This window comes from Pleurodeles waltl, chromosome 6 (genome assembly GCF_031143425.1).
Source record: "Pleurodeles waltl isolate 20211129_DDA chromosome 6, aPleWal1.hap1.20221129, whole genome shotgun sequence".
NCBI classification, from domain to species: Eukaryota; Metazoa; Chordata; class Amphibia; order Caudata; family Salamandridae; genus Pleurodeles; species Pleurodeles waltl.
The window spans coordinates 849,225,866-849,243,447 of NC_090445.1; the positions used below are offsets into that span (position 1 = coordinate 849,225,866).

General features: G+C 44.5%; 1 protein-coding gene across 4 annotated transcripts in view; it reads right to left on the bottom strand.

The window, feature by feature from the left end:
- Positions 1-17,582, bottom strand: part of KCNIP2 (potassium voltage-gated channel interacting protein 2) — a 1,298,474-nt gene that overhangs the window by 103,662 nt on the left and 1,177,230 nt on the right. Inside the window, exon 2 of one of the 4 annotated variants that reach the window (XM_069239572.1) lies at positions 7,042-7,137. The exons of the other annotated variants lie outside the window; for them this stretch is intronic. Coding sequence (XP_069095673.1) covers positions 7,042-7,137 — 96 coding nt within the window. The remainder of the gene's footprint in view (positions 1-7,041; positions 7,138-17,582) is intronic. 4 annotated transcript variants of the gene reach the window in all.

Below are 17,582 nucleotides of genomic sequence, written 5' to 3' on the forward strand. Positions count from 1 at the left end.
GTCAGAGCATTTTATATCACACAAACATTAGTCAGAGACAATGAATTATGCAAGTATAAAATAGTCTGTAGGAGATTTTAGATAAGACAATGAGGATTTCAAGCGTAGGAATGATATGTCATCCATAGCAGTAGGCAGTATATTTCAAGAGTGTTTGGCCCGGAGAAGCACAAACTGAGGATGTAATACATACCACAGTGACTCGGTTGGCTTTACTAATAAGAATCTATTTCTACCATAACAACCCCTTTTTAGCAACATTAGACTCATGAAAGACTGGGGAAAAACAGAGCATAACTTATGAACTGCAAGTAAAAACAAGCATTTGCAATGCAATAGGTCTCTCATTTGCGAGAGCTAGAGCTATTGGCGGTGTAAATGATAATGTCTTTTATTTATGTGTTTTGTTGTGGAGTGGAAATTTGTGGTTTAATTGTTACTTGTGGAATTGTGCAGTGTGGAATTTTGTGGTACGGAGTGTATTTGTGTAGTGGAATTATGTGTCATTGTAAATATATATGGATGAGAGCTGCATAGAATAGATAGAAAGGAAGATAGAGAGAGATAGGTAGTTTATTTGGGAACTGGTGAAAACTTCTCTCACACAGAAGGTATAATGCAAGCTTCCCTCACATGAAAAGTACAATGTAAGCTTCCCTGACAGGGAAGGTACAGTGCAAGCTTCCCTCGCAGAGAAGGTACTATGCATAGAAAAGGCACAATGCAAGCTTCAGTCACAGAGAAGGTACAATGCAAGCTTCCCACAAACGGAAGGTAAAATGCAAGCGTCTCTCACACAGAAGGTTCAATGCAAGCTTACCTCGCAAAGAAGGTAAAATAAAAGCTTCCCTCATAGAGAAGGTACAATGCAAGCTTTCCTCCCATGGAAGATACAATGCAGGCTTCCCTCACAAGGAAGTTACACCACAAGCATGCCTCAGAGAATGTACCATGCAAGCTTTCCTCACACATAGCAGATACAGTACAGGCAGCAGCATTGCATGCTTCTGTCACAGCAAATACAGCACAGGCAGAAGTGCATGCTCACTCACATGGGAAAGTACAATGCAAGTTTCCCTCACACACAGCAGATACAGCACAGGCAGCAGGGCAGGCACACACAGAGCAAAAACACCACAGCAGCAGTGCAAGCTTCCTTCACACACAGCACAGATACAGCACAGCAGCAGTGCAAGCTTCCCTCACACACAGCAGATACAGCAAAGGCAGCAGCAATGCAAGCCTCCCTCACACACAGCAGATGCAGCAGAGCAGCAATGCAAGCTTTCCTCATACACATAGCAGATACAGCAAAGGCAGCAGCAGTGCAAGTTTACCTCACACACAGCAGAAACAGCACAGCAGCATTGCAAGCTTCCCTCACACACAGTGCAGATACAGAACAACAGATACAGCACTGGCAACAGCAGTGCAAGCAGCAGATACAGCACAACAGCAGTACAAGTTTCCCTATCAGAGAATGTACAATGTAAGCTTCCCCTACACAAGGAACAGATAAAGTGCAGGCACCACTGCAAGCTTCCCTCACGCACACCAGACGCAGCAAAGCAGTAGTGCAAGCTTCCCTCACAGAGAAGGTACAATGCAAGCTTCTCTCATACAGAAGGTACAATGCAAGCGTCCCTCACACAGAAAGTACAATGCCAGTTTACCCCACAGGGAAGGTACAATGCAACACTTTTGGGGACCCCCCATTAATCATTACTGGAAGCCAGAGATGTAGTTTAGTGTCCACGTTGCCAACTCTAAAACTACACAACTGGGTCTAATTCTGGCGAGTGATCTTGGGCAAATCACTTCATCTCGCTGTCCATTAGCTGGCGTTTATGTTACAAAGGGGAGTGCTATTAAACAGGTCGACCTCCAGGAAGAAATACTATGCAGAAATATAATATTCAAAATCAAAATGCCTAGCTATCCTTTGTTCTGCAGTGTTAAGTGAAATAATAGTAATAAATTAAATATGAAGAACAGTGCCTGTGTAGCTGGGTGCCATGCTGATCAAACAAAAGGCAAGTGTGCTGCTAAAACCAAGGCTGCCTGGTCTACAAAAGCATATCACTAGAAAATATTACTTTACACATGCAGATCGACCTAGATGATGAAAAAATAGTGCCTCGAAAGTAACAGAAAAGTACAGAAGTGAATGCCTTTATGTAAAAAGGGCAGTCGCCAAGGGAGGGAAGCAAGCACCCAAAGGAGGGACAAACACAACCAATGCACGTATAAAAAGTCAGCACTTTTGAACGGCACAAAAAAGAACAAATCACAATGAGTGGGTGGAAGTGGGTGGAGCTGAACCTCACAAACCATCTACAACAGGTGGCTAAGCGACAGTGCAATAGCTGTCTAGGCTCGACCTAAAAAGGATCTCTCTGACAAAGCAGCAACTCACTGAGCTTCTGTGATCTCCATGGTGCACAGTTTTTGCAGCAGGCACGTTAACCCTCAAATCTCTCTCCAGCAGTTATCATGACATTTGTATTGTTGCTTGAACACTGATGGGCACACAAGGAACACATCAGTGTTTTTTAACCCATGGTTTCTAAATATAGTGCCCCCTGAACACAGCGCCAGGTGCAACAGCATCAGTCGCCCCACTCTAAAGGTGGCTCTGTTCCAAACATGTCTTCTTTACTGTCACTGCAGATAATAAGCTGTGAACACAGGCATTGCTGATAAACTTTACCTATCAACCAAGCTGACTTTATGCCAACAACCCTAGTCGCCTTCATCACCAAGTCCTAAGCACACAGCTGATTCACACAGGGAATTAAGGGTTTGTAGCAGACCCTTGGTGCTCCAGAAACCTCTCTGCAAGATATGTTTATGTTGAGCAATGGGATCAGAAATAGTCAAAAGGCCACTACACTTTGTTAACCTCAGTTACTTGTAAAAGTACCATAGTAGTGGCAGGCAGTGCTAGAGCCTTCATCACCAGTTGTCCCCTATCGTGTTTACTCTTCTTGGACAACAAGTCAACAGGAGCAACCAAACACATGTAGTTCACTGAGGACCTACTGATTCTCTTTCTTCTACTGGGCCTCATCTCTTAGCAAGTGATCCCCATGCCAGACCTCCCTAGAATGTAATTCCTTTCTCTCCCATTCCAGTCCTTCTATTTTAGTTAGCATAGATGCAGTTTCATGCTCTTTTTGTTAAATTCACATTATGGTAAACTTATTTTACCCATGTTTGTTTTCTGCCTCCTACTTTCATTCTCGATTTCCATTAGTATTTAATATTAATGGTCAATATATCTTATTTTTTGCCAGCCTTTCCATATAGTTTTTTGAAGTGCATTGAGAAAGCTCTGGGTCCAAGATTTTCAGAGCCACAGGCAAAATTACATTTTCAATTCTAGCAATACATTTCCCTTACCAATGATAATTTTTAAGACCCACTTACACTTGAACAGGCTGTGTCATGCGTCCACGCAATGGGCTGCATAGCCCCTATAGTTAGTCTACAGCCAGGGCAGGGAATTCAGGAAGTCTGTGGACTTCAAAGTCAAATCTCTAGAAGCTTCTACCCACTTCAAAAGACACACTGGTTTATGAATACTCAAACTCAGACACCAACTCTTCATTACACTTCTGGACCTGTGGATGGTTTGCCAGGAAGCGGGACTGCTGAGCTGCTGAAAAGACTGCCACTCTCCTGGACTGCTGCCCTGCTGTGCTGACCTGCTGCTTTCTTGCCTGGATGAGAAGGACTGGACCTGCATCTGTTGAACTCAGGACCCTAAAGTGACCCCAAGGGCTAGTTGGCTGGCCTCCTGACTTGAGCCTCAGGGACAGAATGTGGGGTTGGCTTGTGCTTCACCCTGTCAAGGATTCTGACTGCTACTTGACCAGGGATCATAACCCAGTCATCCAACAACCCAATTTCTTACAGTGATAAAATAGAAGCCCACCTAGTATGCATGATTTTCTAATTGCCTAGCAGTGGAGACCCTTGTAACTTTCCAGCTGCCTTTGATCCCACACTAGGATACGTTCTCTGATTCTCTTCCAAGTTTTTTTTTAGTTCTGTTACTTATTTTACTGTTGTTACTCATGCTGCATGGTAGTTCACTTTATTTATCAATCTTTATATTAATAAACTATTCCTTTTGTTGCCCTTGTCTCCCCATTACAAGAGTCATCTTATGACCACTTGTTCTGGAACAATATCTTTACTGAATAAACTTATTTTCTTCGATGTATTTAAAAATGTATAGTTTCTAACCAGGTATGTCATTCCAGTCTTGGCGGTTTTCGAGAGAGCAGACTAATAACGTGAGAGGGATTGATAGGTATTGCCAATCATCAAAATAACAACATATCACTTATCTCCATTTAAATGGAGGTGGTTTGTTCCACAATACTGCACTATTGTCATGTAAGAATATATAGAACGAGAACCGTAAGACCCAGCTCACTCCTGCCCTAGATGAAGGGAGAACTTTACACTCTGTACATTCTTTACAACACATAGTTGATTGAATAATGTGATCTGGTACATGAGTAAAACTTTTGAGATTTCTTTGCAAATTAACAGTTCCTGGTGAATGTTTATGGCCATGAACGGGCAATATGGTTGCACTGAAACATTTTGACCATTTCGTGTTGCATGCTAGAATTACTAGTGGTGCATAGACCTACCCCTGCTGTTTTCCGGAAGTGAAGAAGAGAGCTAGTAAATAGAAATGGTCGACTCCCCTGAAATTGTAGTTCTTTCTAGGTATGACCATGAGTCATTGATTGTAGGTTTTTGGCGGCAAAAGGGGGGTAAGGGCTAGGTACAATACACATAGGTAAATACTGCAGTGAAGAATAGCACAAACAAATGCAATGGTGTTTTCTAGTGCTCGATGAAGGGGTCCAGTGATGAAGCATGGCACAATTCATGAATGCAGCAGCAAAGGCAATATCAATGTTTTATCCTGTGATAACTAAACTTGTCTTATTCCTCCTATTACACCTCTCTTCCTGAAACCAATCATGCACTATTGATTGAAACAGTTAAGATCACTAGATACATCTCTCTGTTACTGCTGTCGTGTATAAAGACTTCCAAACTCCACAGCCTAGCATGACCAACTTTGAATACAAATTCATACAAAGACTGGTCCTCATAACCATAACAATCTTAAACAAGAAGATGCATCTTCATAATAATGTTTGAATATCTCTAGACCAGTGGCGTTACAATAGACACCGCAGCCCCTGCGGTGCGGGGGAGTTGCTGAGCTCAAGGGGGCTACTTCCCGCTTTGTGCACAGGTTGCGGGCCCTTGGCCCACCAGCTCCTGACTGGGTCTAGAGCATGGGTATTCGCATCCATTTATTTTGCAGTGGGGCCCACTAAAGTTTAATTACTCCACTGCTGTTCACTATGACAACTTAGGGGAATACACTTTGGGATATAGGAGCTGGGCACAGGTTAAGCAATATTGACAATGTCAGAGATCAGAGAGTGTTGCTTACAGTAATGTTCTCTGCGGAGCACTCGTTTGCAGACTGCAGGTCAAGTGAGGTTTCTATTTATTTCCCACCCCATAGCCAACTGTTTGCAGTTGAACTGCAATAGATTTCTATGCGGATGTTAACATCCCACTAAACTAAAGAACAAAAATGTTAACAATACCCTTAAACAACCACTAGACATTTAGTTATGTGAAATGACAGCATAAATATTTTACCTTCATTTTTGCAGCTATCCATCACATTGATTATGTGAAATATCACAATTCATGAAAGCTTTGTCATATGTTTGTAAGTACATATTATTACATATTCTTCAAAAACTTTGGGGATCTGCTTCTGCTAAGCACACTCATACACAGTACCCGAGCGACCAGGCACTTTAAACTCAGTTTTACATTTTGAGATCCCTGTACCGATGCAGATGTTTAACATCTCTTACTCTCTCTCTCTCTCTCTCTCTCTCTCTCTCTCTCTCTCTCTTACTCTCTCTCTCTTTTACTGTCTCCTCTCTCTCTCTCCTTTTTAACCTCGAATCTCTAAACTTCGTTTAGGGGAAATATGGCTGCACTTTAAGAGCTTTCACTTCATACTAGAGACCAAGGGCCAGATGTACTAAGCTGTTTGCACATCACAAACAGCAAATTTAGCTGTTTTCGATGTGCAAAATGCACTTTGCAATGCACAGACCTCGTTTTGCGATTCAGTAACCTGGTTACCGAATCGCAAAATGAGTTTGCGAGTCGCAATTAGGAAGGGGTGTTCCCGTCCTAATTGCGAGTCGCAGTGCAATGCAGGATTGCTTTGTGACTGCGAACGCGGTCGCAAACCAATCGCAGTTTGCACCCTTTTTTAATGGGTGGTAACCCATTCGCAAAATGAAAGGGGTCCCCATGGGACCCCTACCCTGTTGAGAATGGCACTGCAAACATTTTTTCAGAGCAGGCAGTGGTCCTATGCACCACTGCCTGCTCTGAAAAAAATAAACTAAAACGTTTCATTTTTCGTTTTTGTAATGCATCTCGTTTTCCTTTAAGGAAAACGGGCTGCATTACAAAAAAATTTATTAAAAAGCAGCCACAGACATGGTGGTCTGCTGTCCGCAGCAGGCCACCATCCCTGTGAGGGCCGCCACTCGCAAGGGGGTTGCAAATTGCGACCCACCTCAAGATTATTCATGAGGTGGGCCTTTGCGACCCCCTTGCGAGTCGCAGATGGTGTCAGGGACACCATCCAACATTCCGAAATTGCGAGTCGCTCTGACTCGCAATTTGCGGGTCGCAATTCGGAATGTTCCCACATCTGGCCCATAGTTCCAGTCTTAGGCCTCTCGGGCCGGGTCCTTGCAGATTTCAGGATGCCCTCGTTTGGCATATTTACATACATTAAATGTTGATGTGAAAAACTTATACAGTCAGGGGTTATGCTGAAAATGGTCTTTGACTAACACTGCACATCCCTCTTTTATACCATCGAATTCTACCAGTCTACAGGCAACCAGACAGATCAATAAAACAACAGTGCAGAGTAAAAAAGAAATAAACTTCACTTGCTTTCACTGACTGAGGGGGTGGACTTGGGCCCACAGCAAGGCAACAGTTTGAGGAGGCGTTGCTTAAGAGCTTTTTTGTTTTGGCTGGTAGGATTGCCTGGAAAATCACCAATCAGAAGGAGAATTAATAAAACAGAAAACTTGTAAATGTGAAAGAAAACAACAGATTCAACAACAGAGTATACATTAGGGTCTGCTCTTTCAAGTGTTGGGTGGGACCCTTTGGAAGTATTTAAAAAGATTGCAAGAAAAGGCGTCACTTGCCTTATTAGAAAGGTTAATTTCCTATTTGCCTTTCGGTGGTTGATACTTTAAATGCACTTTGCTGTGTGCATAATGTAATAGTGATTAAAAAAAAACATTAACTCTCAGTATCTTAAAAGTGAAGCCAGCACACAGGGAACCGTTTAGATGACCAAATAAAACGAGAGTGCTCCTTCTGTTTCACACCCAACACTTACAAGTGCACACCACTAGCAACTTGCCAAGGAGCTACCTAGAAACACATTCGTTTATTAACTACATACCTCAGTTAATATGCGTGAAATAAAGGATTGATAGTGATGAAGCAGAAAATGAAGGTTTTACATTTATTAACGCTTAAACGTAGTGCTGCAATAATCATGTGTGACTTTAACCAAACTAATAAAGATTGTACGGGGACAAAATGTGCCCTCAGAGTACTTTGCCAACATTTATAAGCGTGCTTTATATAACGTGATGTATTAGAATTTCACTAATCCGACATAATCATAAACGTGTGCTACGATTTGCTTGTTTGAAATGTTTTAGCTTAGCATTACTTTAGCGGAGGCTTTGGCCTAGTTGCCTGGTCTCACGGTTTAGATGCCCTTATTTTTCCACTGTGCTAATAAACGTGTATTTTTGCTTGAAGCTGTACTTTTCCACAGAAACTGTTCACATGCTTATCTTAAGGTTTCGTGCCAGCCTGGCATGTTTCTCTTTACTCCAAGGTCGATTTGCAGGTGCGGACAATGGAGGCTCTGAAAGTGAGCTAATTGGTAGACAATGTTGCAACTTGCGTACCCATCTCCGAGGATAATGTATGCTTAAGTAAAAGCTTGAGAACTGTCGTTTTTGATTGGACAATTTGAAGCTAACCTATGAACCCTCCAATGGAAGACCCTACTGGATTTGAACTGTTGTCTATAAAAACCAGGTGCACGAGAAGAAATTAGATCATTACAGCCATTATTGGACATCCCGCCATTTTGCAGACTTCGTAGCTATTATGGCCCACTTTGCTGCGACGCCATTTTGAGAGACTTTGATGCTTTCTCTAATCGAGAGAAAGAGACTTTAAATGATTCTGGCCCTAGAGACTTTAACTTTTATTTGATCCCTTTGCATGAAGTAGCAGTTTTACCTTGCCGCCGTGAGGCAATTGCCCCGTCCACCCCTGCCCCTTTGCCCCGTCCCATGCTGATCGAAACGGTACCCATGCCGATCGAGAAACGGGACCTGTGAGACGAAGACTTCCTTGATTGCTGATCGTAATTGGTAAATATGAAAGGAAATTGTAAAATTGCATTGTGTTTCTTTTAGGTAACCAACTGCTGATTTTGCTAAGATCCCTAGCTAGGAGTTTTCTAAATTAATGTTGCTAAATTGTTTTTGCATGAAGTCCCACATGCCGATGCTAATTTGAGGTTAGACGAGGATTCCTTTTGTTGCACGATGCAATTTGAGACCTTGTTATGCTGACTAAATGTATGCCATTAGTTCATTACAGATTATAGTTTTAGTGATTTGCATTGCTATTATCGAATGCCTTGTGATTCAAATGCTACATAGATTGCACCTGTTTCGCCGCTATGGACAGCTATTAATGTTCATTTACGTTTATCATTTGGTGTTGAGACACATCTGTATTGTGCTAGCTTTGTTAATATAGGCAAATAAATTCACTAACTTTGCAATAAACTGGTGTGGTTATTCCTGGCTGAAAGGTCAGGGTTCGCCGAAATGTATTCTGGATTAATTGTCAAGTGTTATGTTGATCAAGGTATTGCTTATGTTCGTTATTGATTATTGATTTGACGCAATTGATTGATTAGGAGTACAGAGAGTTCCCACTTAGTCAAAAGATTCATCGGCCTAAAGAGCGTCCGAACACAGGTAAATTATTAGTACGGACCGCTCTATCAGTAGATGGTAGCAGAGGACGGTTACGTCTTTTGGGACCCTGTACTCCTAAAGTACATGGTGTTGAATTAACGGTTACGCATTTTGAGACCACACTCGAGAAGTTGAATTAGATTTTTCTTGGATAAAACAGATTGACAGAATGATGATGGGCTAGGTCCACCGCGACTTTCCCGGGATCTCGGAGCTTGCGAATGAAGAGAATGGAGGTGTGGGATCAGCGTTGGCGGTACTAGTGATGGTATGAGTGAAGTTAGGGTTTTGCGCTTGCACAGCTTATTGCCGCAGGGTGTGTGAAAAGGTTGCGAGGATTTTTCTTTTTAAAGGATAGCGGAGGTGCGACTCCGAGTGTAGAAGAAGAGAAGTCGTCGAACTTCATAGAAATAGCGGAGGTGCGGCCCCGAGGGTGAGAGTAGGGAAGTCGTCGAACTTCATGTGCGTGTGGCGCTTTGTGCATAAAAAGGTCCACGTGGTTGTTGTTGTTGAGACGGGCCCTGCGAGGTCAAGAGACTCCGGAGTATGTTGATCCATGTTGTGGTCTGGGCGGTTTAGTAGGTTGATCGGGCGTGGTCAACGAGTCGGTACGTGTGTTAGGGAGTGAAAGAAACTTCGACTTCGGGCTTTGACAAGATTCTAAGTGCACTAGAATAGATCATTGACAAGTTGAGAGTAGGTCTGCGGGTCAGATCTGCTTGCGAATGTGGGGACTGAGAAAGACGGAATAGCGGCCGAGGCTAGTGAAAGGTCCCTAAGGTCCTGAAGCGATTGTGTTACCCTTCCTGTAGTAAACCGACAGATCTGTTTTATTTTTTTGGTAGCTCGCGATACATGCAAGAAGTTGTTACGAGAGGAGGTGAGTGAAGGAGGACTAGCCGCGAGGCTTTGTCAGCCGCAGTGTGTGTGAGTGTGACGTCACTAGGAGCCGCGCTGGGATAGGTCGGTTGGTGAGAAGGGTCGCGCACGGATTGGACGCAGTCCGTGGGGCTCGTTTGGAAGGGGAAAGGCAAGCGAAGAGCATTCCGGGAATTAAAGTCACCTATTGATGACAAACTTTGTGAAATAAAAGGACGAGAAAATGAAATTCTTTAAAGCATTCAGGAGTGCGATGAAGGGGGAGTCTTACATTAAAGCGAGCGTAGGAGAGGAGACGCCGCCCGAGGGTACACCAGCTTACATCGTAATGGAAGAGAAGGGGGTAGCTCCGTGTCTTTGGCTAAAGCAATGGCACAAACTGACAGAGAAACATGGGAGCATAGCGTTCCCGATACATGGGACGTTCAATATAAGGATACTAGAGAATTTGAGATTCACGATGTATGACATGAAGGTGCCTCCAAGGCCAGCCCAGTTTGAGGCTCTAGCGATTTGGGAATTAATGGCTAGACAGCAACAGAAAATTAAGTTTGAAACAAGGATGAGGAAGGTAGAAAAGACACTAGCGGATGCTAGGTGGGATAATGCACAGAAGGTGTGGAGGTCAGATGTATTGCAGGGGATAAAATTGTTTCCCGCAATTACTAAGGAAGAAGAGGAGATAGGTAAGAAAGCTACCTGTAAGACAGACAGGAAGTGTTCCAAGGATAGAGAGGATGAGGAAAAGTTGAGAAGAGAAGAGGAGTTAGAGGATGAGGAGTTAATAATGCAATTGCTGAACGACCGTCCACCACCTTATGCGGAGAATGGACAAGGTCCAAGTACCAGTTCGGCCCCTCCAGCACCGGTACAGAACAGTGAAACCCAGAGTTCAGGAGCGTCATCGGGATCTAAGGACCCGAGTTTATTGTTCACCCCGCAGATACCGCAGGTGAGGAGAATATATCCAGATGTGCCCATGCTGAAACCAGCAGAAAATTACCAGCCGCAGATGCCGGGGCACTACAGCAGTGACAACAGTGCAGGAATGATTATAGATCCAACCGCAAGGGGAGGACAGAATTGTCACAACCAGACATTGGCACAAGCTGAATCGACTCAGTTTTTGATGCCTCAAAAGCAGATGCAGGGGGGAACAGCACATGCTCAGATGACGGGGAGTCAGATGGGCATGCCGGCAATGATGACCCATGGTGTGGGAATGAACATGCCTCAGAACATGGGAAACGGACAAAACCCAGACGCGATATCACTACCCATTACTGTAGGTCCTCCGGTACCTCTGTACAGTCAGCCTACCTTAGGTATGAGTGGTCAGGGATCAATGCTGCAGAACGGGACAGAAAGGAGGTGCATAGAAAACACTCCAGGGATAACTCCGATAGCGGCTCAGCCAAATGGATCTGGGTCCTTGATGGAGTTTAGTCCCATATGTGCTCAGTCAACACTGGTGAGGTCGAGTCCCCCACTGATAATACCTCTAACATCGAATACTGAAAAGTTGCCGCAACCATCAATGGCAGTCGATGTGAATGCTACGCTGATGGGGGTGAATGCGCAACAGCTGACACAGTGGTTCAACAGTTTAAATTCCACACAAAGTTCAGCCAGTGGGAAAGGAGAAGACTATATGAATAGGGTCAGGTTGAACATGGAAGCACAAGAATTGGTGGAAGGGACTATGGGTGTGAATAGGTTAGAGTCCTACACGGAAGAAGAGCTGAGGTATCTATGTCCCAGGATTACGAAGGAAGTGAACAAGGTACATAAGAGCTTGCAGGAAGCAGCTGACAGAAACGGGGTGGACATAGACAAGATGAAACACTTGAGCAGAAGCTACAGGTTGGATTTTGGGACCACAGATTTTGAACACATGAGGTCAGCAGGCATGAAGGCACACCTTAGAGAATTGCTGCAGAGTGCCCAAGTGTGGAGGTGTCTAGACAAGTGGGAAAGCAGGTGGGTAAAGAGAAAGGAAAAGAGGAGGGACAGCGCTACAGAGCACAATGAGAAAAGACCACAGAGCAGTGATACAGTAACTATGTTACCAATGAGGGAGACAGCAGGGGGAAAATTAATACATGTACCATGGCACAGAAGCGACATTCAGTCATTTACGGACGATTTTCCCAAACTGAGAGAGAAGCCGATTGAATGGTATCAACAGACTGATAGGTTTGTGAAGCTTGCAAAATGTCTCTGGGAAGATCTGAACACTCTCTTTGAGATTGTGGTTCCAGCAGATTTGTGGGAGGATTGCAAAAGAGCTGTAGGTTGGCCGACAAGTGAACCAGAGAGAGACAGAGAGACGGGTACACCATCACCTATGGTGATGAGCTTGTACTATAAGGTGATTGAGCATTTGAAGACGAAGGTTGCCGCGAAAAATGTGGATTGGCAGAAGATCGATCGAACGGCCCAAGAGGTTAAAGAATCGATCCATAGTTACTATGAGAGGTTGTTGAAGGCGTTTAAGAACTACAGTGTCACAGAGACAATCGAGGCGAAGGACATGCTTCATTTTGTGTTCAGATTTGTGGAAGGGCTGAGACCGGAGATAAGTCAGATGATAAAGTCGCATTTGATTTGTTGGCAGTCGAAACCGATTGATGAGGTGTTGAATTATGCGAAATACTGTAGCGACGAAATTGAAGTGAAACAGAAAAAGTTGAAAGAGAAGGTGATGATGATGCAGCTTAAGGCAGCTCAGACAGGTCTGCAGGGTTTGCAAGGGATGCAAGGGTTCCAACAGCAGGTACCGCAACCGCAGCCGCAGTTGCAGGGAAACATGGCGTTTCAGCCACAGGCGAGAGGCAGAGGCAGAGGAGGTTTTGTGAATAATGGTCCGGATTTGAACACTGTTGTGACTGGTGTGCAGGCAATGAAGAAGGTGATGCCGTGTCACGTGTGCGGAATTGTGGGTCATTGGAAACGCGAGTGCCCGATGGTGGTGCAGGAAAGTGCAGGTGCAGGTGCAGGTGTTGGTCAGCAAAACAATGATGTCAATGCATTTCAGACAATGAGGGGACCGAAAATGAGAGGTCCAAACCCAAATTTTCAGACCGTAAATCAGTTGCAGGGGTTACAACCTATGCAGCCGCAGCAGATGCAGATGCAGATGCCTCGTATGCAGATGACGCAAATGCAGCCAATGCAACAGCAGTTACCCATGGTACCTAATCAGCAAATGCAAATACCTTTGGCACCAATGAGTCAGCAGCAAGTGATGGTTCCTCCACAGGTCTCGGGTCAGGTAATGAGTACAAATGGCACCGTACAACAGTTCCCATTACACAGTGAGAGTGGAATAAACAATGTATGGGAGAGTGAAAGTTCAGAAGAAGAAGGAGATTGTGTGCTTGCAGCATCCTTGGAAGTTGATCAAAGGGGTCCGTACGTAGAGGGAAGAGTAATGGGTCATCGTGTCTCATTCTTGGTTGACACAGGAGCCACACGTTCAACTGTTAAGAGTAGTGAAGTACCAAATTTGCCACTCTCAGGGAGGACAGTTCAAGTGGTGGGAGTAGCAAACAGACATCTGACGAACCCAATAACAGATCCGGTACCAGTCAGCATCGGTAACTATCAAGGGGTACATCAGTTTGTGGTATGTGACTCAAGCCCGATAGCACTGTTAGGGAGAGACTTGTTGTGCAAATTGGGTTGTTCGATTATGTGTTCGAACGAAGGAATAACAATACAGACGAGTAGTGATGGGGAAGAAGAGGACAGTGTAGAGGGGGATGAGATGGAAACTGTAGATGAAGAGTATCCTCTGATTTGCCTTTTCCCGATGATAACTGAAGAAGATATTCCAGCCGAATTACGGGAGACAGTCGGAAAGGAAGTGTGGGACATGACAGGGAAAGAGGTGGGATTGATGAAAGGAGTGGAACCAGTGAAAGTGACTGTAAAGCCCAATGCAATCTTTCCCCAGACCCCACAATACCACATGGCACAAGACACCCTCATGAAAGTTGCTCAACTTATTGACGAATTTGTAAAGCAGGGAGTACTGAAAGAAGTGTTAAGCAGTCCATGTAATTCACCAATAATGGGACTAATAAAGCCAAGTGGGAAGGTCCGACTTGTGCAGGACTTGAGGAAAATAAATGACATCATAGTCAAGTGCTGCCCTGTCGTACCAAATCCAGCTGTGATAATGTTTCAAATTCCTTGCGATGCCGAGTGGTTCTCAGTCATCGACTTGTCACAAGCATTCTTTTCTGTGCCTCTTCATGAGGACAGCCAATTCCTCTTTTGTTTCAAATTCTTAGACAGAGTGTACAGTTGGTGTCGAATTCCTCAAGGGTTTTCTGAGTCACCGTCAATATTCAATCAGATCCTAAAGAAAGACCTGGAAGCATTAGAATTGCCATTCGAGTCAACCCTAGTACAGTACATTGATGACTTACTGGTTGCATCAAAGACAGAAAGTGGCTGCACAGCCGATACCATTGCTCTGTTAAATCATTTAGGAAGGAATGGACATAAGGTGTCTCCTTCCAAATTGCAGTTCTGTCAGAAGAAAGTGAAATACTTGGGTCACCAAATAGAGAAAGGGTCACGGAGAATAATGAAGGAAAGAATTACAAGTGTACTTCAAATGAGTCCACCCAAAACAAGGAGGGAGGTGAGGAAGTTTTTGGGAATGGTGGGCTACTGTCGCCAGTGGATTCCCAACTTCTCGACTCTAGCAAAACCATTACTGAAACTGACCCAGAAGGATGCCTTGGATCAAATTGAGCTGAAAGGAGATGAGATGGATGCTTTTGTCGAATTGAAAGAATGCATGTGCAGGGCTCCAGCTTTAGGTATGCCTGATTACACAAAGCCTTTCACATTGTTTTGTCATGAACGGGATGCATGTTCTTTGTCTGTCTTGACTCAAGCCCATGGTGGTGTAAACAGACCAGTAGCGTATTTTTCAGCTACTTTGGATCCGGTTGCAGCAGCACTCCCAGGGTGTTTGCGCGCCGTAGCAGCAGTTGGTATCAGCCTCACTCAGAGTGAGGGAATAGTGATGGGACACCCAGTAACAGTCATGGTCCCTCACTCAGTTGAGATACTTTTGACCCGCTCCCGAACGCAACACATGACCGGAGCAAGACTCACAAGGTATGAAACGATAATTCTGGGCTCACCGAACATGCAGCTGAAAAGGTGCACTACGTTGAATCCAGCAACCTTGCTCCCTGGAGAAAATGCTGAAATTGAGAACGCTGAAGACGTCGAGCATGACTGCCTTCAAGTGACTGAATTTTGCACAAAACCTCGACCGGACATCAAGGATACTAAGCTTGATGAAAATGACCAAATTCTTTTTGTTGATGGTTCGTGTCTAAGAGACGGGATGGGGATTTTGAAAGCAGGATATGCTGTATGTACTGTAACAGGGGTCTTGGAAGCGGGATGGCTTCAAGGAGTCTATTCTGCACAAGTAGCAGAACTTGTAGCCCTTACAAGAGCATGTCAATTGTCTGCATTGATGAAAGTCACCATTTACACTGATAGTCAGTACGGGTTTGGGATTGTGCATGACTTTGGACAACTATGGTCCCAGAGAGGTTTCCTGACTTCTTCAGGATCCCCAGTGAAGAACGGGGAGAGGATAAGGGAATTGTTACACGCCATTCAAGTGCCAGCCGAAGTTGCAGTGGTAAAGTGTAGTGCTCATACGAAAGGACAGGACTATGTTTCTCTGGGAAATGCATATGCGGATCAAGTCGCAAGATTTTGTGCCTTGAACTGTATATTACTCAGAGATGAATGGAATTCGATAAGTGAACCAGAACTCGAACCAGCTGAAGCATTTGCCTTGAAGGTCGTAGATACAATAGATGAATTAAAAGCATTACAAAATAATGTCAGGGAGGATGAAAGAGATTCCTGGATTAAATCACAATGTATAAAGAGACAAGACGAGTTATGGGTTTCACATGAGGGAAAATTTGTTTTGCCAAATAGTCTCTTATCACAGCTTGCGCGGTTCTATCATGGGCAGGCTCACCTAGGGAGAGATGCCATGATAAGATTGTTCAAAACTGATTGGTTTAACCCCAGATTTCGTCAAGCTGCAGAAGCAGTTTGCCATCGATGTGTCACTTGCCAGCAGATGAACCCGGGAAAGGGAACAGTTGTGAACGCGAGCCACATTGGTAGGGCAAGCGGACCATTTAGTCGAATGCAAATGGACTTCATTGAGATGCCGGTGCATGGAGGTTTGAAATATGTGTTGGTGATTGTGTGCATTTTTAGTCACTGGATTGAGGCATACCCCACACGTAGAAATGACAGCCTTACAGTTGCAAAGCTATTGTTGAGGGAGTTGATACCACGTTTCGGATTCCCGATCTCTTTAGAATCAGATAGGGGAAGTCACTTCAATAACGAGGTGATAAAGTTACTCTGCGAAGCGCTGAACATTGAGCAAAAGCTGCATTGTAGCTATCGCCCCGAAGCATCAGGACTGGTGGAGCAAATGAATGGTACACTGAAATCAAGAATGGCGAACATATGTGCATCGACAAATTTGAAATGGCCTGACGCATTGCCCTTAGTGCTAATGTCAATGAGAAACACCCCTGATAGAAAAACTGGATTGTCTCCGCACGAAATTCTCATGGGCAGGGCTATGAGACTTCCTGCAGTTCCCGCAAACGCGCTTTTGAATATTACAGATGATATGGTGTTAGACTACTGCAAGGGTCTGGCTGACGTGGTTCGCTCTTTCTCTCACCAGGTGGAAGCAACCACCTTGCCACCGATCCAAGGTCCAGGACACGCACTGAAAGCAGGTGACTGGGTCGTGGTAAAGAAGCACGTGAGGAAGTCGTGTCTGGAACCCCGTTGGAAAGGCCCTTTCCAAGTGATCCTGACGACAACTACCGCTGTGAAGTGTGCGGGGGTTCCCAACTGGATTCACGCCAGTCACACAAAGAAGGTGTTGTGTCCCACAGATGAGGAAGTTGAAGCGCTAAAACTGCCAGTGCCTGATAAAACAGTGCTGAGTGCTGAGACAGAACAAAACCGAACTGAAAGCAAACAGGCAGAAGAAGGAGAGAGAGAGATATTATTGGAGGGCGAAGAGTCCGACTCACTTGGGGAAGACCAAGGAGAAAGTTCAGACAGCGACGAAGAAGCTGAAGGTGACAAAGAGCCTGAAGCAGCTGAGGGTAGCAAAGAGCCTGAAGCAGCTGAGGATGACAAGGAACCTGAAGCAGCTGAAAGTGATACAGAGCCTGACGAAAGTAACGGTGACGAAGGGCTCGAAAAAGGTGAAAAAGCAGGAGAGCCCGATCAGTAGAGGGCTTTCCCAGAAGCAGACGGTCCCGAAAAAGAAAAGGAGAGCGTGATTGATTGCCTGGAAAGAGGGGACAAGGCAGAACAGAACGAAACAGTTCAAACTTCTACAGAAAAGGTCGCAGGTCCGTCAAATGGACATGGTGCAAAGAGGAGACTAAGTATATCACCAGTAAAACAAAGGACTGGAGAAGGTTTGAA